This window comes from Amaranthus tricolor, chromosome 2, assembly GCF_026212465.1.
Source record: "Amaranthus tricolor cultivar Red isolate AtriRed21 chromosome 2, ASM2621246v1, whole genome shotgun sequence".
Taxonomy (NCBI): domain Eukaryota; kingdom Viridiplantae; phylum Streptophyta; class Magnoliopsida; order Caryophyllales; family Amaranthaceae; genus Amaranthus; species Amaranthus tricolor.
In genome coordinates, this window is record NC_080048.1 from 1,489,830 (window position 1) to 1,513,605 (window position 23,776).

The 23,776-nt window shown below is 32.9% G+C and overlaps 1 protein-coding gene across 1 annotated transcript; it reads right to left on the minus strand.

The window, feature by feature from the left end:
- Positions 1-11,542: 11,542 nt before the first annotated feature.
- LOC130807010 (probable hexosyltransferase MUCI70) lies at positions 11,543-17,951 on the minus strand. The gene is made up of 6 exons (XM_057672291.1): positions 17,407-17,951; positions 16,509-16,726; positions 14,153-14,329; positions 13,915-14,070; positions 12,592-12,868; positions 11,543-12,326 (listed from the first exon to the last, which is right to left on the minus strand). Exons 1-6 carry the CDS (start codon positions 17,765-17,767, stop codon positions 12,094-12,096), a joined length of 1,422 nt encoding a protein of 473 aa, XP_057528274.1. The 5' UTR covers positions 17,768-17,951; the 3' UTR covers positions 11,543-12,093.
- Between the last annotated feature and the right edge of the window lie 5,825 nt (positions 17,952-23,776).

Consider the following 23,776-nt stretch of genomic DNA (forward strand, 5'->3'; position numbering starts at 1 on the left):
CATTATTTATCTTAAGTATAATTATTAATGTTAATTATGTATCGAGAGTGCCGCTCCCGCTACATCTTGTCTCAAGAGGACTCGCCCTCCCTCATCCTTGATGTATTTCACTGCCTCTAAGTCTTGTCGCTGCCTGAACCTAGTCCTTGCCAACTTAAAAATCTACTTTTCCCCCTCTTTAGTATCAAGCTTCCGATAAAAATCCTCATAACTAGGTTTTTTTATCCTCCGTTATCGCTTTCTTTGCTACCCGCTTTGCTTCTTTATAGTTCACTCTCTTTTCTATCTTATCATCCTCTTCTGTGCATACCATAAGTTCTTTAAATCTCTTGTTTTCATCTTTTATCTTCTTTTCCACCTCTTCATTCCACCACCACGACTCTTTGAACACTTTTGGTTTACCTGACGACCACCCCAAGATCTCTTTTGCCACTTTTCTAATGGTTTCTGCCATGTTCGTCCACATTTCATTTGCATCCTCTGACTGTCTTGGGAAGCCCAATAAACTTATCTTGGTTGACAGAGTTTTGGCCATATCCCCTTTGAGTCTCCCCCACATGATCTGTCCCCTGGAATCTACCTTCTTCTCTACTATTTTCTTCCTTATCTTGAAAACCACTACTAAAAGCTTGTGTTGGGTGGGCATCTCTGTACCCAACACTACCTTACAGTCCAAGCATAATGCCCGATCTCCCTTGTGCACTAGGAAATAGTCGACTTGGGTTGCATGCCCACCACTCTTATATGTGGTCAGATGCTCAACTTTCTTTCTAAAGATCGAGTTTGCTATAACCAAATCTTTTGCTAGCGCAAAATCCAACAAATTCTCCCCACTCTCATTCCTTGCCCCCAAACCAAATCCACCGTGAACTGAGTTATAGTTGCCTGCTTCTCTACCTATATGTTCGTTAAAGTTTCCTCCTAAGAAAACTTTTTCGTCTTCCGGGATAGTTCTCATGAGGTCTTCTACGTTATCCCAGAACTTGCACTTCACTTGCTCATCGAGACCAACTTGGGGCCAGTACACGCTGACAATAGATATGATCTCTTCCCCCACTACTATCCTAATTAGCATGATCCTATCGTTATACCTCCTACTTCAACCAATTGCTTTAGGATATCATTGGACACTAGGATGCCAACCCCGTTATGTCTGTCGTCCAGCCTTGTATACCACAACTTATATCCTTTTATACCTTTTGCTTTTTGCCCCTTCCACCTAGTCTCTTGAACACACGCTACATGAATCTTGTGTTTAGAAAGCTTATTGGCCAACTCCAATGACTTGGCTTCTAGAGTTCCTATGTTCCAAGACATAAATAATAATTGTGATAACTGACAGTTCAATTTGCAAAATCATGATTATTGTACATACTCCCTTCGTTTCTTAATATTCTTCCTGTTTAGAATATTTTATTTTTGAGAGAGAAATTTGATTAAGACTTTTAAGACATATATAAATGATAAGATATATCCATGTGAGATCTTGTTAGATTCATCTTAATGTATACTTTTTTATCAATGTGTATTTAGAAATAACTAGGCTCGAAAGTTGCTTTAAAAATTGTAAAAAAGTAAATGGGAAGAACAGGAGTAATATATATAACTTTAAATACCTTTTTTATGTCGTTGCATGTTTGAAACAATAAATTTCAACTAAGGAGTCCTTTAATTTGATATAGTTTGCATATACAACTGGATCTTGTTTGAGTATATGATATGATGGGCGTCAACCATCCAAATTGTTGAATTTGATGTCAAGCAACCACCTACAAAAAATTATATAATACTCCCTCCTATTCAGCTGAACTGTCCCATTTGACTTTTCACACTTGCCGAGGCAACATTTTAACTCTTAATATCTCAAATTATGCTTAATTAAAAATTATAAAAAGTTGATATTAATAATCCTTGTATTGAGACGAATCAAACAAGATCCCATATGACTATGTTTTAACTTATAGATTAAGAGTAAAATACAAATTAAGAGTGATAAGTGAATAGTGCCAAAAAAAAAATGGGACAATTCAGCTGAATAGGAGGTAGTATCAAATTGAAATAATATTATATTAAATTATATATTAAATTATATACATTTAAAATTAAAAAAGCTAATACTCTCTCTATTCTTTTTTGTTTTCTTATTTACTTTTTGCAGATTTCAAATCATATTTTAAACCTCAAGATTTCTAAATACACATAACAAAAAAAATATAAAAATGCATATTAAGACGAATTTAACGAGATCTCCCATGGACATATTTTATCTTTTATATATGTGTTAGAAACAATAATTAAATTTCTCTCCTTAAGGTGGAATATTTGAAATGGAAAAAACATTAAAGAACGTAGACGATTCAAAAAAGATCTCACTTGACTATATTTTTTCTCATACGTTAGCTGCAATTTATAAAATAAGCTTGAAGACGAGTAGTGTCAATAACAATAATATAGCCAGTATTTTATAAAAGAGGAAATAATACTTTCTTTTATTCTTTTGAATTTGCATGTTATGTTTAATTTTATTTTATTTTTACATATTTTAGTCAAATTGTGGAAAGTGAAGGGAGTAGATTTCAATTATATTGGGTTGTTGAATGGGCTGCTCTGAATATATGATGGTGTCTTAGATTGCAGTTCCCAAAACTGTACATAATGTTATCATGCATCAGCTTAGACCACATTCCATAACGAATAGTAATAGTTTATCAGAATCATATCTTCCGAGATCAGTTATAAGTGGGTCTACTACTTCAATTTTTGAAGATAAAGATAAAGATAATCTTTTATCCTCATACTTTTTTTCTTAATTTATTTGTTAATCTGTAAAAATAAAGGTGATGCTCAAGCTTACGGAAATTACAGAGTAATCATACTTTTCAGTGACATAATAAAATTATGGGAAAGAGTAATAAAAAGAAGAATTAGACAATAAATTTGGTTTCATGTTCGTGAGATCAACTACTGAAGCTATTTATGTTTTGAGGAGGTTGATTGAGAAATATAGAGAGTGAAAGAAGGATTTTAATATTGTGTTTATTGATTTAGCTAGTTTCTTGAAAGACCGTCTCTTTGAAAGACGTCATTTCATCTTTGACATGACCATAAACGAGCTCTGAAAATCTATGTGGGAAATTGTGTCATGGTGTATGTTGTTTGCTGATGATATAGTGCTTGAAGGAAAATCTATTGAAGAGGTCATTACGAAATTAGAGGAGTGGAAGGGTGTCCTAAAAGGCAAAGGGGTGTGTTTAGTCAAACAAAAACATAATATCTGAGTTGCAAGTTCAATAGAATGGGAGAACAAAATGATCCAGAGGTGTATAATGGGCAAGATGTTGTCGCTTGTAAAACAAAGTTTAAAAATTTAGGGTCGATTATCTAGAGCAATCAGGAAACCGACAGAGATGTTCTCAATCGAATAAAAGCGGGTCGGCTGAAGTATTGACATTATAAGGTGGATCATATGTTAAAAGTTTAAGTCTGAAATTCAGATAAACTATCACTAATGTCACTTAATATCATTATATCTCGCTCATAGTGACTATAATTAGAGTGTGGGCAGTATCGGAAGATAACATACCATATCTTTATCATAGATTTATATATAGGAGCCTGTAGCTAGAGAGCCTATTAGTTTGAGAAAGATCAACAAAAGAAAATTGAAAACCAAAGCAAATTTAGACTAATAACATAACCTAAAGAAATGTAAATAATGATGAATTAAGATAATTATTTTAATCAATAATATAGCAAAATTGGAAAGACAAAAGAATATATGCTCCAAGTCTGACGAATTCTTGCTCAACAAAGCTTTGAATGCTTCCATTAAAAAAAAAGCTTTGAAAGCTATTAATGATGATCTATTATTTAAAACTTTCTATGCGTATGAAAACTAATTTATTTAGAGGCCAACGTCTATTAATTTAATGTGCATTTAATGAATCTGATGTATATTATTGATTTATAGTGATATATATGCAATAATTCAAGCAGCGTAAGAATTATACTAGTATTTAGATAATTGAAAATGGGGTCTTCAGAAAAAAAAAATTAAGATATTAGTGTCAAAATTAATATTTTTTAAAGATGGGTTTAATAATTAATAGAACACCAAAATAGAAAGAGAAAAAAAAGACATTTTTTACGTTCTATACCAGCCCTTTCTAATAGAATATGTTAAAGATGATAGAGATGGTTTTTCTTGACTTGTTTTGATATTAAGTGCTTGTGGATTTAGTTTTTCTCAATTTATTTGGTTGGAGGAATTTTTTTTTCTAAGGATTTTCGTGTGAATTTTTCAGTGAATCTTTCTCAAACTGAAGGATTCATTAGTCGCATTTTTCTTTATAGGTATGAGTTGCAGTCTTTATTCTCTCTTCAAACCTTGATCATATTTTCTTATAAATAGAATGCATTAGATATGTCACGAGTAATTTTGCCTCTAGTATATATATGTATACATGATAAATGAGATATGCTTTTGATGTACCATACTTTACATTCAATCCCTTATATTATATTTTGATAATTGAAATTGGGGTCTATTAGTCTTGGGATGGTTTGTCCCATATAACGGTTTAAAGATGGTGTGCTCATTTTAGAAGTCATTGGAGTCATTTCTCCCATTATTGCATGGTTTTGGAATGATGTTTCTTTGACTTACAACCTCGCATTTTCTTATTATATGCTGATATTGATCATATGTGTAGCTCAACTTAACAAATAGCTATAAAAAAGAAATTGAAATCTGTGACAAAATTAATAAGAGAAATTATTAATGGTACCTCTGAATTTTTTCACTTTATCAGTGGTACTAATAAGTTTTTTTTATTATCAATGATACACTTGTATTATTGAGCGTTTTACAATCGTAACTTTTTTTAACTTTTTCCGTTCAAAACCGTTAACTTTCTTTTATGTTTTGAATTGAAAAATAAAAGAAAAAGAAAAAAAGTTAACGGTTTTTGACGATTTTTGACGGAAAAGGTTTTAAAAGGTTGCAGTTGTCAAACGTTCAATAGTATGAGGATACCATTGATAATCAAAAAAACTTAGATACCATTAATAAAGTGTCAAAACTCAGAAATTCCATTGATAATTTCCCAATTAATAAAGATTCTGAACATGTTAGTTTACACTATTTTTTGACTTAATCTAATTACTTGTTTATAGACATGAAATTTATGAAAAATATAAAATAAATCCTTTAAAATTAATTGTATTTTTGTAGCTCCCCTAAATTTAATATAATTAATAGTACGCCAAAATAGAAAAGAAAAAGGCATTTATTACGTTCTTTAGCAGCTCCTTCCTACATATCACGTTAAAAATTGATAGTGATGGTTTTTCTTGATTTTTTTTCATGTACGTTGTGCCTCTAATATATATTTCATATATATATATACATGATGATACACGAGATATGATTTTGATGTACCCTACTTTACATTCAATCAATTATATAATACAATTAATGATATAAGATAATGAAATATATTCTGACGTATATAACAATCAATAGATAATGATCCACTAAATTAGAAATATTGTTATGATTTATGAATCTAATAACATTGTGGAAACGATGAGTCAAGGCCGAAGATGTTGAGTATTGTAATTTGTTGCTGTAAACAACATAACTATTTTAACTAGGGGTGTTCAAAATCGGATACCGGGTCGACCCGGTTTCGAAAAACTGAGTACTCGATTTTCCGGATACTTAAAATTCTGTTTCGGATCCGACCCAGTTTAAACCAGATCGGAAACCGGATACCCGGTTTTGTTAAAAACTTTTTTTTCCCTTATTTCTTTTAACATTTTTTTTAATGTATAATTCAAATAATATTAAAATACTTAACTTAATTAGTCATAAACTATTAAAATACAACAATTAGTTAATTGAAATACAACCATAATTCCATAAACTCATAATTCCATAAACTAAAAGCAAGCGACTAAAATTTATAAGTTGAAACTTCAAGCTCCATTAATCATCTTCAACGACGTCAACAGTTTCATCGATTATGACCTCCGGATGCTCCAAAGTTAATGCATTAGCTAAACCAAGAGCACGAACAGTCGAACAATATAAGGTTAAAGGAAACATATTTTTACTCTTAAATATTAAATAATCAATTGAAAAATAATTAAAAATTTATACTAACCTTCCTCCATTTCTTCAAGTGCAAGCAAACTCTCTTCTATTGCTAAAGGAGTTCTAGAAATACGAAGCCAATCTTGTGTGCAAATAAGGGCTTCGGCCATCTTTGGAGTCAATGATGTTCGAAAATCATCAAGAATACGACCACCAGTACTGAAAGCCGATTCAGAAGCAACGGTAGAAATAGGTATAGCAAGCACATCTTTAGCCATCTTTTGAAGAATGGGATACCTTTTTGTTTGATCTTTCCACCATAGTAAAATATCAAAGTTAGAATCATGAGGTTCACATGCATCTTCTAAATACCTATCCAACTCACTTTTGTTTAGATTGGTTAATGAATAACCTGTCTCCATTTGATATCTTGAATTCATTAGTTCAATAAGGTCCACCTTCTCCACTCCTTGAGTCCCACTTTGAGTAAAAATGGTAGAGGTTGAAGAGGTGGAAGTGGAGGAAGTAGTTCCACTTGTCTTTGGTGGAGGCATAGAATAAGAATATAAATCAAACAAATTTTGAAAAACCATTTTAATCTTTAGTGACAAGAGAGTAGCTTTTGTGGCATCATATGAAGCACGCACAATCCAATCAACATAATTCCACTTATGCCTAGGGTCAAGGAGAACAGCTACAAACACTAAAATATTGATATTATCAATGTTTCCATAATATTTGTTATATTTTGCCATCATATTGGTAGCCATTTTCCTCATACCCTCATCATCGACAATCATGTTGTTGGCAAGCAATAATCTAGTCCGAAAAAGCTCATGTGCATAAGAGTTGCAAGTTACATAACGAGAAGCAGAAAATCTCAAAGTTGCATCATAAAAAACACTCAAAAAAGGTAAGAAAGTAGACACTTTCTTCCAATCCTCTTCAGTAGGAGCACCACCAAACTTTCTAAGTAACTTAACTAAAGCAGAATTTTTCATGCATAAAGAAGCAAATGACTTTTTAAATTTGATAGCATATTCAAGCATTAGGTAAGTTGAATTCCATCTAGTTTCAATATCCAAAACAACAAGGCTTTTGCTCTCCTCTTTCTCCTCTTTTATGCATTCTTTAAACTTGTTAAGCCTAGCAGAAGAAGACCTTACATACTTCACTAGAACACGAACTTTCAAAACAGACAAATCAACTTCATTCAAACCATCTTTCACAATCAAATTCAAAATATGTGACGCACGTCTCATATGTAGGTATTGACCCTCCAACAAACCAGTATCCCAAATGTTAAGTCTTTTCTTAAGGTAATTGGCCGCTGTGTCATTTGAACTTGCATTGTCTACGGTCAATGTCATGATATTTTTCAAACCCCAATCAATCAAGCATTTTTCAACGGCTCTTCCAATAAGTATTCCCTTGTGACCAGCAATAGGACAAAAGTTTATGATTTTCTTTTGCAAATTCCAGTTATCATTAATAAAATGTGAAGTCAAACACATATAACTTAAGTTTTGCCCTGATGTCCAAGTGTCTGTTGTTAGACAAATTCGTGACTTAAACTTTTGAAAAAATAATTTCAACTCATTTCTTTTTTCAATGAAAAGACTATAATAAGCTCTAGTAGCAGTGCTACGAGAAGGAATCTTAAACAAAGTATTCAAAGCCCTACAATACTCACGAAATCCTTCACGTTCAACAAAAGCAAAAGGCAATTCATCCACAATAAGCATTGTAGCAAGTTTTTCCCTACACAAATCATAATCAAATTCCAACAATTTCGGAACACCAACACTATCAACACTACCATCCTCATTGACTCTTCTAGCAATATCAAATTCAATTTTATTTTGCTTCATATCCAAATTTGGGGGATATTTTTTGCATCTTTTAATATGATTAGCCAAAGAAGTTGTTCCATTTTTGCTAGGACAACTAATAGAAGTTTTACAATACTTACAATGCGCAATTGTTTAATCCAAATCATCAACTGTGTAATGATCCCACCATTTTGACCTATTACTCCTCGTACCAGTAGTTGCACGAGGTTGTTTTTTCTGTTTTTTAATCGGTGATCTCGTATCTTCATCCTCATCGAACAAGCGATCAACACTCCTCAAATTGATTTCCTTCATTCGGTAGTGAATTTTCATTATCATCAAAAGACGACCCCATGGTCTATACAAGTTACCAATTCATAATCATATCATCAGTAGTTGTACAATCAATTCACAATCAGTTCATCAACAGTTCGTCCAGGACCTTTCAGCTAAGATAGTCAAAACTCACAACTCACATGAATCATTACCAATTTACCATCATCAGTTCATCATATACAAGCAGAATTACCAATCTAGTGAATCTACCATCATCAATTCATCATATACAAGCAGAATTTTGTTATATATAATCTACCATCATCATATACATCAAAAACATTGAACAAGTTGAACAAATATCAGAATCAAATTAAATGGCTACCGAAAATTAGAATATCAGAACAAAAATCAGAATATCAGAACAAATATCAGAATTTTGAACAAATGATAAAGAGCTACCGAAAATCTAGATGGTGGTACTGGTGGGTAAGAATCCATGTAGATCTTCAATAAGTACCGAAAATGCCTGAATAAATCTGTGACAAAATCGAAAATGGCAAAAAAAAAATTAAATAAGTACCAAATAACTCACCCAATGGTTAAATCTGTGACAAATATCAGAAAATGGTGATGAACTAAAAATGCGAAAATGCGAAAATGGTGATGAACTAAGATGACAAAATCGAAAATGCAAAAAAATTAAATCTGTGACAAATATCAGAAAATGCGAAAAAAATTAAGAAGATCTGGAGAAGAAGAAGAATGGTGATGAACTAAGAATGGTGATGAATTAAAACAAACTTACCCAATTAAAGAACTGAAGAACTGAAGAAGAAGATGATGACGTCTCAACGTGAATGGTGAAGAAGAAGCAAGATGACGTCTCAATGTCTCACTGTGTCTGGAATGAAGAATGAAGGAGGAAGAAGGCAAGCTGCAGCGAGCAAGAATGAAGTTTCAATGAAGACAGGATAGGCCCAAGGTAGATTAAGTCATTTAGGGTTTTGGAAATAAAAATTATATATATATATATATATATATATATATATATATATATATATATATATATATATATATATATATATATATATATATATATATATATATATATATATATATATATATATATATATATATATATATATATATATATATATATATATATATATATATATATATATATATATATATATATATATATATATATATATATATATATATATATATATATATATATATATATATAAACCGGATACCGGGTACCCGGTTTTTCAAAATTCGCGATCCGTATCCGACCCGAATACTCGGTTTTAAAATGGGGTACCCGACCCGAATTATCCGAATTCGGTAAACCGGGTAATTTACCCGATTTTAAAAATCAAAAACCGGGTTTTTCGGATTGGGTTTTCAAAACTGGATATTTTTGAACACCCCTAATTTTAACAGAATGATATGCCTAAATGGAGTTAAAAAAGAAAAAAATTCCTATTATGGTGCTCACTTAAAAATATTTTCCAAAATGGTGTTCACTTCACTAACCTATTTTAATTTTGGTTTGGAGTCTTCAAATCTTATTGTGAGCCAAAAGAATAGTAGGTCTAAGTAGAACTAGAAAATAAAACAATATAGTCTCTAGTCCTCACTAAAATTTATTTTCCAAAAATGTTTTTTAAAGAAAAAAATTTAACCAAATTTATCTGAATTTGATTTGAAAACTTCAAACATAAAAATTAGACCGACAAAATAATTGGTGTGTAATCATATAACATGTGATACATAGAATCAATTATGATACAATAATATAGATACAAAATCGCAACAAAGAATTAAAAGTCAGCTTTCTCCTTTAAATATGTCTATAATTATCATTTAATTATATGGGTTAGGGGAATTTAGAAAAGAAAATAGGAATGCATGGTTGAAATATTTAGGACGATGTTAGACAGTTCACTTATTTATCTACTTTACTAAAAAAGTTGTTTCCAATAAAAACAAGAAAAATCTGAAAACATATCAATCATAATTTATCTACTTTATGAGAAGGATCCACCAATTATAAGGATAATTTTGAGTTTACCAATACTAAGAATTTTTTTGAATTAACGAGACAGAGTTAAAATTGTTATTAACAAATTTTTTAAAAATAAATCAACGTCCAACAATAATTTTATATTAAATGTTCATTATAACTTTTTCTTCTTTAGTTTTGCTGTTATTTTACTCAGATTGATCCAAGTCTCAAATCAAGTAGTTGTGGCTAGCTATAGGAATATCAAGAGAAGAAATTTTTACTTTTTTTCATCGCAAATCGAAGATACTTTCAAATATTCTTCAATCCCTCAAAAAAAATATTCCAACAATTGTTTTAACTCACATTGAGGTTTGAAAATTCCAAACCAAAAACAAAGTAGCTTAGTGTTAAACCTTACCTACATGAGCACTACTTTGAGAAATTTTTTTCAATGAGCACCAAAATAGGAATTTTTTTCTTTATTAACACTATACGCGGAAATCATTCATTTTGACAAGTAATGAGATGAAATCGTGTAAGAAGGTAAATACAAATAATAATATCAAATTTAATGAGGTTCACCAAATTATAAATACATCTTCCGTCTTAAGTTAGTGTATTATATTTTTTGGAAAACTTCATGTGGCGAATTTGAGCTTTTAAAGGTTCTGCAAATGTTTTTTTTTAAGTTCGCGTGGTGACATTGAGCTTTTAATTTTTCACGTGATAGACAAAATGTTAAAATTTTGGTTAAATTAAGTACTTATTTTGACATGATTTCGAAATATGTGGTCAATTAGGCTGATCACGACGTTTTTTTTTGAGAAAAATGTCATTACGTTGGGTAAATTAACGTAAAGTTAACAAAAAAACTTCTCTTTTGTCTATCACGTGGAAAAATTGAAAGGTCGAGGTTACTACATGGTTTTAAAATAAATTTGTCTACCACGTAAAAAAGTCAAAAATTCAAGATTACTACATTCAATTTCCTATATTTTTTTGTGTTTAAAGGATACTAAGCAAATAGCTAAAACAAATACATAATTGAATTACATATGTGAAGTTACATGTGTCAGGGATATAACTAATTGACAGAGAATTTTAACTAAATGAGAGAGTAAGAGGAACACATAGAATTAAAGTCACCATATAACAATCTTTACTTTGAATTAAGTCCATCCAAGTCAAACTAAAAGAAGAAATAACACCTTCAACCAAACAAATCTAATATATCCCGAATCACTTAATCAAAAGCCCAAAACATAAAAAATAAACATGCACCAAAAGACTTGCAAAGTATTGCAAAATCAAACAACATCACCAATGAGTTTTTTTTTTGTTTTGTTTTTTTTTTCTTTTAATTAGAACGAAATTAAAAAAAATTGTCCTTGAAGAATTTAGGACAAAGGGAAGGGAGGTGGTTGTTCAAATTAGTGCAATAACCAAAAAAACGAGGACAGATATACTTGTCTACGTTGTGGCTTTCACACATTTGACTACACCAATATAGCGTCATAACATCAAATTTCAATCTCCAAATCCATTTTATAGAAAGAAAATATAAGTCTACATCATTTTCTAATTTAAACAAATTAAATTTAAAACTAAACATATCTCTGAGTTATCCTACTCATCTTCAACTTCACAGATACTAAAACCATCGACTTTTGAAAGAATGAGTTGTACATTAAATGTTTGAAGCTCGGGCCTCCAAAATGTCATGCCAGCTCGAAAATGAAAGCCATGGTTATATACCAATTCCATATTTGAACTCCAATTCATCAATTTGCGGAAGCAATTGAGACGGGCCTCCTTCTGCTATCTACTTCTATCAGCATCCAGGAATAGCTTGTAAAAAGAATGCTATGTACAAATCAAGTTATTAATGGTTTAGCCTTGCGTATATGTCCCATATTATTAACGAGATCTTTGCGGGTGCAAACAGGGAACATGTTAAAACCCATCGGGCCGTTTAGACGCCAGAAAATGTAAGGAAAGCTCAGTTGATCCCGGGATGTAAAGCGAACTACTTCATTGAACCAAAGGCACATGAAGAGATTAGTCAAGGGTGTGTGCTCTCTGATAATGATGGAAGCTTCGGATAGAGCTGCACCAAAAAAAAAAAGAAGATATTTCATGGATTAATAACCGGTCTTGGCTCTTGAACTCGCTTTTAAAAGGAGAAAAGGCAGTTTAATGTAGAGCGAATAAGCATGGGAAGTTCTCCCAACTGAGCACACATAATGTAACTCATTTATGCTCCAAAACACTCGTATAATACTTGAAAGTTAAGTGCCGGATAGTGACAATTCATACCACCAAGCTGCTACAAATTAAATTAGGGTAGATTTGAGGACTTTTGAGCGTAGTACCTTTCTTTCCGTTAAATCTCTTGTCTTCAGGAAGGCCATCAAGACGGTACTGTGTGAGTTGCACTTCTACTTCTTCTGGGGTTGCCTTGTGTTTCTTGACAACAGCTTTAGCTTCATCGTACACACTACTACGTGCACCATGCTCTGATATTGCAAGCACAGAGTTTGATCGCCAAAGCAGTGCTTCCAGCACACCCAATGGATCCCTCCTGAACTGAGACTTTGAATCGACCCAAATAGAGTACAATGCATTTGGAAACAATCGATGGCTCAACATCTGACAAAAAAAAAGCAAAAATAATGGTAAAAAAACAGAGGAAATAAGACCCACCCAAACTTCAAACGAAACATAGTAATGGCATGAGACAGTTCAATATTCAATATAAGAAATGAGAGACCAGAAAAAATGTCAGGTAAAAAGCTGGACAAAAAGACAGCAGAGAATTAGAGATCAAAGTTAAGATTTCCACAATAAAAATACAGGGATCATCTAGAAACAAGAGATCTCAGGGAATTTGAGAGTATCAAAAACATGCAATGACAAAAAGGGAGATACAGCATAGCAGCAGACACATACAGGCTAAATCAATAACGACGATGGTTCATCACGATAGTTCATGTAGTTTCCAAAAATCTCTAGCTAACCTCCAACTTAAAAGGTTTTTCAAGTACATCACTCAAGTAATACCCCTACCTATCACTTACCAGAAACTACATATCATAAATAATTCAAAGATGACACCGAGATTAAGAAACATGTGCAGTGCACAAAGTGTTCGTGTTGAGCGAGTGTTCAAAGAAGGGTCCCACCACAATCCACAGGGGTGTAATATGGAAGCAAAGTTACCTTGTATTTATGCATGATAAATACATTTACTCAAGTCACAATTACCAAAGGTTTACATGTCCCACTCACTAACGTATGTGAAGAAACAAAAGGATTGAAGGAACCAAATTTGAGTAGTTCTTACAGGTCTACAGAAACATAACAGGGACTGTTTATTAGATACTAAGCTACTATCACAAATAACTTATAAGTCAACTTTGGAAGGAAAAAAAAGTGGCATTTACTGAAAAATGAGACTGCTTTTATCATCCTATTCTACAAATGTTATCCTAAAAATTTATGTCAAAATAAGCACATAAGATAAATAAGAAAAAATTCGAGAGGTAATCAGCCAACTCCTTATTTTTCATCTGTTAAGATCCTCAAATTGTTTGACAAAGCAACTGTACAAAGATGCATCCATGCAAACTTTTGGCAAGGAAAATTATCATTTCAAAAAGCTAGAAACATAGCACAAAGCAATAACCACACCCTACCTTGGGAATTTTACCATTTAGTCTTTGGTCTGTGAAAGGGAGATTCTTGACAATCACAATCCGCCACTTGCCAATAAAATTATCATCACCAATTTTCTGTCCTTGTGCTTCCTGAGTAGCAAGTGTAATTTTATCCCAGAAAGCCACATAACAGACCTGAAAGTAATGCAAGCTAGTCAGCACCTGGTGAAAAAAATCCATGCGTCAGTTGTTATATATTGGTGGAAAGATTGCAAACCTTTTGAAGGGAAGTCTTCGACATTCCAATTGGTTGATAAAGATCATCTCCACCACCAAATGCACAAGTAGATACAACAACCTTGCAAGTCTGCATATATTTTTTATCTTCAGATGAAATCTTAAACCCTCCGGCTTCACTATAGAAACCACAATGCACTATAGGAGTTTCAGTCACCTGCACACGAAAAGATATCCAGTGACGTTGAATAAAACTTTGAGCTTGCACTAACCAGTACACCAGCAGACCAGCAGAACTGATTTGTGCTTAGACATACCTTTGAAACATTAAGCATAAGCAAAAAGTGTATGTGACATAAATTTGAGCTAAAATTGGGGGCTTTCATTTGCAGGGGGTTTCAATCGGGGAGTTTTCAAATTGGGTGGTAATTGTACAAAATTTGAGCTTAATGTTGAACATCAATGGCACCAAATATACTTCTATGAGTGAGCAATGAATATAGTTTTGGGTTGTAGACTAGTGGGTTCCAGCAGGGGTGGAGATGTTTCTATTTTTGTTGCTCGGTCATTGCTTCAAGGGAGATGGGACAAAGGATTAGAGGTTTTGTCGAGAAAAGGTTGCTTGTTTAGATGGTAGCATCTAGCATGATTGATGACTTGATGGTGTCGAGGAAGTGGTTGAGGATGTTATTGATGTGTGGCAGTCTTGTTGGTGTTGATGGGGCTACTAGTATATCAATGTTAGTCTTAAGGTTGCTTTTCATTGCTTTGTGCCTTGAATTCGAACCCCCATGTCACTTGACTCTTTGCAATTCACAAAAATTTAAAATTAAACTAATAATATAAACTAGGATAGATACGGTGATAAATGGAAGACGGTGTTGAGGGAAAGTTCAAAATAAGTTCACGGATGTTTGATATGATAAACTCGAGGTCACCATGTGGAATAACAAAAAGTTTGTCTACAACTTGGAAAAGTCAAAAACTTTGGGTCACGGGTCACTACATGGAATTTTTTTTTATTGCATAGACAACAATCAAGATGAAATTCTCCAAAGAGGGTATTCAGCTGACAAAATATAAACCCTGGTATGTTTGTACTTCATGTCATTTTTAGGAAAATGTGTGCTGATTATCTTGTTGTGTGGACAGCGGAAGTAATTAAAGAAACAATAATGAAATCAAGAACAATAAGAAAAAACACACAAGAAATTTAACATAATTCATTATCAATGTGATAGCTACGTCCACCACGCACCAAGAACAATTTTCACTGTGTTAAAAGAGATACAAAAACAAGATGATACAGAGTAATTGCTACCACGCACCAAGAACAATTTTTACAGTATTAAAAGAGATTACAAAAACAAGATGATACAAAGTAATTTGGCTAGTGGCCAATTCGGTCGAGATTAGAGTAATTTGTCAGCTTACCAAAAATACTCTTAATTTGTGGCTCTCAAATTTTAATACTCTATTCTTAACCCTAAATCTAAACAATGGGGGGTTTATAGATTAACCCTCATTTACAAAGAATAATGGGCATAAAAGAAAATGGATTAAGAAACCCAAACCACCGAAATCTAAAATGGAAAATGTGTAGTCGCGCCTAATCTTGACCGAGATTAATGTTAGTCTCAACCGAGATTATCAATCTTGACCGAGGCTAACTGAGTCTCACCCGAGACTCAATCTCGCCAAAAGTTACTGTCTGTTCTCATATGTAACTCGACCGAGATTAATGTCAGTCTTGATTGAGATTAGGATGTTGCTTAAAGAAAAGTTTTTAGCCACTCCTCTTGTTTCTTACTATGTTCCACACATAGTTCAAGTCATCACACATCTACATATCCATTGTTATATATCCTTGGTAACCATCTCTTGGCACTTATCCCCTACATTATTAGAGATTATTATTCCACCTTATTACAAGTTGCAAGTGTAAAATGTTCTAAAGGGACAATTATATCTAGATAAAGTGTATAAAATGGGCTCATGTAATGCGCATAGGAAGCACGGAAAATTTGGTAGAGCATTTACCCATCATGAATTCAAGATTCACCGGCAATGTAATATAGCCAGGATCACAGAATTCTTTAGTTCGTAGGTAAGATTTTATGATAACTCGAGGACATGATCTATTATATAAACTTTTGTAAAGCATAATAGGTGTATAACACATCAGGTTGGAAAAAAGAAAATATGAATCAACATGAAATGACCATTACATCAACAAAACAATCAGATTAATTCAGTCTACACAAACACGGTTTGCGCACAGAATGTTCGAATTAAAATCAATCAAATACTTATACGATCGTCTAAAATTCATGTGAATGGTTTGTAAATTCAATTCATAATTACAGGAACATAACCTTCAAGTTCCAGATACCAACCTTGAAACTCTTTTCCCTCTGAACCAAAGATTGGTATCCTGTAAATAAGTTAAATCTTACAGCTTCTTTATTCTCATGAGTAAATGTCAAACTTTCTCCTGAATAAGGGTTGTTTTCTTCTGATATATATATCACATCCTTTACAGGACCTTTGGAACCTTTTGATACAAGGATATCCAAAAGCTCAAGGTCTTCCACAGGTAAGATTGGCAAGCAACCTGATATGTGCACGAAATTGTATTTTAAATCAGCATACTTATCTCATCTAGCAAAAAGTAGTACAAACACAGAGTTAATTGTGGAAGTTTAACTTCATCTACATTTACTTGCTGAATGTTCCGGGAAAGCTTTCAAAAGCAGCTATATAAACACAATATTTCCCAAAAAAAAAAAAAAAAAAAAAAAGATGAATCTGAAAATTTGATACATTTAAGTTTGCAATTACGTTCATATTCACTAATTCTCATTAACTAAAATCATCAATTGAAAATGAGAGCAATCAAAAGCTAATTTGCATGCAATATAACATAAATAAACAACTTAAATCCACCAAATGTTCTCATTTTGCAAATAGGGCATAACAAAAAGAACAAAATTATTTTATTTCTACAATTTCAACGAAATTAATTTATGTATAATAACCTTAAAAAATGAACAGCCCTATTTTTAATCTTTCACCAAAATTGGAAAACTTCCCACTGGAATCACACATATGCTAAACTCGCAGTAAAACTTACTAAATAATCTTGACAGACAATATACATCATCCAATATCATCCAATTTGATTCATCAATACTTCCACATTCATATAATTTTGACGATCAACCATCGCAAAGTCACAAACAAAAACAAGCAAAATTCGATTCGAATTAAACGATCACAAAACCTAAATCTTACGTTTCTTGACACCAGCAATAGTACGATAAGTAGGATCAAGACGATTCAAGTTAGGCGGCGATTTAATCTCTTCAACATCGATAAAACTCGCGCCTTTTCGAATAGAAATTGACTTGTTCTCCTTCTTACTGAGCCGAGAAGCTTCAAAAAGAAACAATGCCATAGCTAAAACGAAGAGCAAAACAGGCCACCACTTCGTCAATTTCCGCACAAAACGACGAGTTAACTCAGTGTTGGATCGGTTGATTACCGATTTCTTCCGTTTTCGTCGAACTCGTCGGATTCTTGTGGTGAACTCATCAGACTCTTCGTCGGAAACTGGAAATGTAATGCTACTATGATTATCGTTGTTATTGAACATCTGTTGGCTGAAGGACTAATAATTGTGTACTTAAAGTGTGAGTAGATTCAAGAGAAGGAGAATCTCATGACAATGGAAATAAGAAGTAGATGAAGAGAAATGGAGATTGCTTGTAAGGTTTAATGGCGGAAATATAATTTTGGAGAGAGTTCTTTAAGAGATTGAATCTAACCGAGAAAAGTAGCTAAATCTTGAGGGTTTACCTATAATATGTAATTATATACTCATTCAATATTTTTGCCATTTGGAATATTCAACTTTAAATTGAGAAAAATTTAATTAATATTTTTGATATATATCTAAAAGATAAAATATATTCACGTGAGATCTAGTTAGATTCGTCTTAATGTATACTTTTTGATTATGTATTCTTTATAAATTTTTATTATGTATATTTGGAGATATTGAATTTTAAAATTTGCTTTGAAAACTATGTAAATAGTAAACGAGAAGAATAAAAGGAAACGGAGGAAGTATAGAGTAAGAGTAAATAGTAATTGTGTTTAGGCGGAGAAAAGAAAGTATTTTCGGGTATACAAACTCACATAATTAATAAACTTCAACACATTTATGCTTAAAGGCTCACGTCATATTGGGTCATAGGATGCCGATGGGAATGAGCGTAACTTCAAATACTTGAGTGTGGTTATTTATTTTTGGCTAACGTGCTCAAAAATGATGTTTACCTATACCCATTGTGTTTGGTTTGGAAGTTCTAAACTCAACTTGGTGAGATCCTTTCTCAACGACTTATTTTAAGGATGATTTGTGGATTAATCCTGTATTTTAAGCTTTTAGAATTGATAGTCATAGTGTGCTAACATATCATACATCTTTTGATATACGTGGCTTTTCCTTTCATGCCTATAGCTAGCTTAGATTCATTTTGTGTATTTTTGTTGTTCTTCGTCTTGCTTTTTAATATTAATTGTACACTTGCTTGAGGGTAAGCAAGAGTTTGGTATGGGAGAATTTTTTAGCAACATTTTATTTATAAATTTTACCCCCTTTGTTGATTTAATTAGCGTGAGGTTTTGTGGGATTTTACATTCGGTCGATTGTTTTGGTGCTTTTATTCGTTTCAGGTTGCATTTGTCAAAATTGAGCACAAGCTAAGCACTCTTAAGCTCTCATCTAAGCTTTGGGGGCTCAAGGAGACAAGTCCCGATGAGCCGCGTCAACTAAAGCAAGCCAAAGAAGATCCTCAAAGGTCATTCTAAGCGCACTCGGCCAAAATTGGGTCTAGTCAAGTTGGCTTGACCATACCAAAGACTTAGATTGGAGACAGAAGTTGAATATTGTAATTTGGTGGAGCGAAATGGCTCCGCTCGGGGTATGTTTCAATTTCCAAAACCTTCTTCATGTTGTGTAGAGGCACAAGGTATCCGCGACCAAGTCAAGCAAAACTGGCTCGATTCCACGAAATTGGCTCGGTTGCGCATACTATTCACTTTTGGTAGCTTTAGAATGTTCACATAAGCATGTTTCATGGGTCGAGCGAGGGGTCGAGCGATGCCTATTTTTTGTGTCTACTCTATTTTTAAAGATATTAACCTGTGTACCTGATGGTCGCTCGACCATGTCAAGCAAACCTCGATCGGTTGAGCGGTTTGGGTAGTCAAAAGGTTTTGCGAGTTTTAAAAGTTCAGTAAGGGCTCTATTGATATATTTCTTTATTAAAAAGCTCACTCAGCTGCTGCCACCCCCTATAAGCACTTTTCCATTAATTAGAGGTGGTTGACAAATCATGAGAGCACCACCCACCACTTATCTTCCCTCTATTAAAGGAGAAGAAGACCATCAAGGATCATACATCCTTCTACTATTTTCAAGCTTCATGTAATATTGCTAGATTTAATCTTCTTTTGTGTATTCTTCCTTAATTAATCTTGTATTTTCAACTCTTATTGCAAATCTTCGTTCAAACACTCATTAGACAAAGTAAGCTTGTGGTTTAGTTTGTTATAAAAGATCAATTGGTACTTTTGTGTAATATCGATTAAATCAATTATCTATTGCATTTCATCAAGTAATTGAATTGTAATTGAAGCTTTATGAAAAGTTTATTATTGGCATTCTTTAGTTCTTTATCTTCCATTTGGTTATCTTCCTCGGATTAATTCCAAGTTAGTAGTCTCCACTCTTTATACTTGTTGCTTAATCTTATTGTTGCTGCTAGTTCTTATCATGATTTCATTCTTTTTAATTAAGTTTAAATTTAATATGAGTGAGTAGTCTAATTTTGCTTAGGCTAACTAGGATTTATCAGCAAGTATGTAGTATAACTGTGTTCTTTACTTTTGGTTTAGATATGTGGTTTATTAGCTTTATTTTTTTTTCCTTCTTATTAGTAAATATATTTTAATAACGAATGACAAGTAATAAATTTTGATAAAAATTAACAATAGTATGTCCACATCATTATAGTACTCTATATGATTTTTTATATTTATATTTAAATAAAAAAAATTTCGACCCGTGAGAGTTGAACCGGTAGGAACTGCCTTCTGAACCCTTACAAAACCGTCTAAAACCCCGTAAAAGTGATTCGAATTAGATTCCATTATTTAGGAACCAGAACTGGGGCAACCTGAGATCGTGGTCATCACTAACGAAACTATATACTTATAATGGAGTATGGACTATGTGCTTTGACGTTGTGTGATGAAGCAAAAGTACTCATTGCTAAAATTAATACTCTATTTTATATTATGAAGTAGATTTTAACTTCGCAGTTTGATTTTACAGATAATTAATTTTAATGTTTGTTATCTCTCTCATGCTTTATCCATCGATCAAATTCAAACCTGTTATTACAAATATATAATTAATTATTGCTTCAATTGATATCAAAAGACAATATGTCCGAGTGGTTAAGGAGACAGACTTCAAATTTGTTGGGTTTTGCCTGCGCAGGTTTGAACCCTGCTGTCGACATAAATTAATTTTTCATAAATGTTTAAGGAATAATATCAAGCAGAGTAGATAGTAGATACCACTGGTGGGTATTATTAATGCAATTAAATTGTTCATGAGTTCTTCGAGTTAATCGCCCGACCATAAGTTCCTGAATGGACAGCCGGTGCGCGGAGGTTTTTACTACCTTTATATGCTACTTTCTTTCTTTTATAGATAAATAGAGACTACTTTTTTCATTTTATTCAAAATAATTAATTTGATGAAAGAAGGGTAATCTTTCATCCATATCATACAACATCCAAACTCCAAAAACCTGCGAGCAAGCATATGTGTTGCTTTGTTACAAATTCTAGATACAAAAGAAAATGAACAAGATATAAAATCATTAATAAGACATTTACAATGATTAATAATAACCCTAAACTCAAAAATATCAGTTTAGAATTTTTCATAGCTTGAACAACTCTTTGCGCATCAAGCTCAAAACATACACACTTTACTCCATTATCAATAGCCCATCTCATTGCAAGTTCTAAAGCTTTTGCTTCCAAAATGCTTGAATCTCCACCTTCAACGTGAACATCTGATATTGTGGCTTGCACTTTACCTAAATGATTTATGAGGATACCACTCCAACTAAACATATTAGTTTTCTTAAAGCTTGCTGCATCTACATTAAACTTCAACTTGTTTAGATCTGGAGCATTCCAAAAATTAGCTTTCACACTACTAGACTTTTTGATGTATCGCATTTATCATTAATAAACCATCATTCTTGAACATAAGTTTGTACCTGTGAAAAATGAAATTGAACATCCACTAAAGTATCATTCCAAACTCTATCAATTCTAGCATCCAAAGGCGCCAAGCAAAACAAATACACAAAGCAGCTTTTCTACTATCACAAGCATATAATATAGCACATATCTAGTCTAAAAAAGAACTAGCATTAAAGCAGTCTAATTAAAACAAGATTTGTGTGAGCTCAAGCCTCTTTAGCAAACACACAATCTCTAATTACATGAAGAATATCTTCTGCTTCATTGGAACAAAGCTCACAACAGTCAGTACCAAAATTAATTCTTCTCTTAATTGCTTTCTTTGTAGGAATCACACCCCTACTACACCTCCAAGAAAAATCACGAACCACCCCTAGAACTTCTAATTCTCAAATTCTTTTCAAATATCATCATCAATAAAGTTACTTCTCCATTCATCATTCCTTGATTCCATAGCTACCTAATATCCCGATTTGACTATATTCAATCCATCATTAGTGAAACCTCAAATATGTTGATCATCAACTGAATTATTCTCCAAAGGAATAGTATTGATTAAATTCCTATCTTCCTCATTGAAGTATTGCCCTAATAACTCTAAGCTCTACCTTTTCCTTCCTCCATCCTCTATAATCAAATCGCTAACTCTAAGATCATCAAGCCCCTCTGCAATCGGTGAACGAACCTTCATATCTCTTCTCTTTGGAATCCATTTATCACTCCAAACTTTAATCTCTCTTCCTGACCCTATTCTCCATCTCATTCCTTTTTCTATAACACTCCTAGCTTTTAATATACCTCTCCACACAAAGCTAGCATTGCTACTAGTACCCACCTCCCAAAAGGATAGATTTGCCAAATATTTAGCTTTAAATACTCTAGCCATAAGAGAATTAGGACAAGACAACATACGCCAACCCTGCTTAGCCAAGAGAGCAAGATTGAATTTATGTAACAAACGAAATCCCATTCCACCTAATTTTTTGGGAATACAAAGTTTCTCCATGAAATCCATTTTAGCCCTTTATCCCCAGACGATGTTCACCAAAAAGCATTCATCATCCTCCGTATCTCCTCGCATAGGCTTTTAGGAAGTAAAAAAACACTTTGCATAGGTTTGTAATGATTGAACAACCGATTTCAATAAAATTTCCTTACCAGACCTCGATAATAATTTAGCCTTCCATCCTTGAATCTTACTCCAAATCCGTTCTCTCAAATATGCAAAAACTTCCTTTTTCTTTCTCCCCACAAAAGAAGGTAAGTCCAAGTATTTACTATCTCTTTCCTTTTCCCAAACTTCTAAAATATCCTTAATTTCTTGCCTAATGTTCTCACTCTAGGGCTAAAAGAGATTGATGATTTATCAAAATTTATCACTTGCCCAGAAGCATTAGAGTAGGATACTAGAACATCCTTGAGCTTCTGAGCCTTTGACCCCCTAGCATTACAGAACATCAAGCTATCGTCAGCAAAGAGTAAACATGAAATACTAGGAGCACTTCCAACGAATTTAATACCATTCAATTCTCCTATCCTCTCGCTTTTTCTTTATAGACTAGTTATAATGAATAAATAAGGAGACAGTGGATCTCCTTGTCTCAAACCTCTTTTAGGAACAATTGGACCTACTAAATTACCATTTACGCAAACATTGAAACTAACAGTTGTCACACACCTCATGGCTAAATTAATTCAATGCATAGGAAAGCCCATTCTTCTCTTAACCCCCTCCAAAAAATCCCACTCCACTCGATCATAAACCTTGCTCATATCAAGTTTTACCGCCATAGTCCCATTATTTTCACTCTTATTCTTTCTCAAGCAATGTAAAGTTTCATAAGCAACAAGAATATTATCCATAATTAGCCTCCCAGGAATGAAAGCACTTTGTTGTTCATAAATTAGAGTGGACAATAAAGGCTTAATTCTATTAGCGAGACACTTAAACATGATTTTGTACACCACATTACATAAACTTATAGGTCTCAAATCAATCATACGCTCTAGTTTTGTGCATTTAGGAACCAAAGCTATATTAGTAACGTTAAATTCCCTCAGCATGATACCATGATTAAGGAAGTTTAAACAACATTCAATAATATCATTACCAACAACATGGCAGAAATTTTGAAAAAAAGAGGGAGACATACCATCTGGGCCTGGCGCCTTATTTGGGTGCATTTGAAAGAGAGCAGCTTGAACCTCTTCACCTGTAAAGTCTCGTGAGAGAATCTCAATATCTTGCTCCCCAAGAGTGGTCTCAATGGTATCTAAGACATCATCCAAATTTCTATCACCTAATGTGTTA

Excerpts from the sequence above, each read along its gene's own strand:
- LOC130807010 (XM_057672291.1), bottom strand. The coding sequence starts at position 17,767 with ATGTTCAATAACAACGATAATCATAGTAGCATTACATTTCCAGTTTCC. Across the intron at positions 16,727-17,406 it reads TATTGCTGGTGTCAAGAAAC|GTTGCTTGCCAATCTTACCT; the intron begins GTAAGATTTAGG and ends TGCACATATCAG. Across the intron at positions 12,869-13,914 it reads TAAATGGTAAAATTCCCAAG|ATGTTGAGCCATCGATTGTT; the intron begins GTAGGGTGTGGT and ends TTTTTTTGTCAG.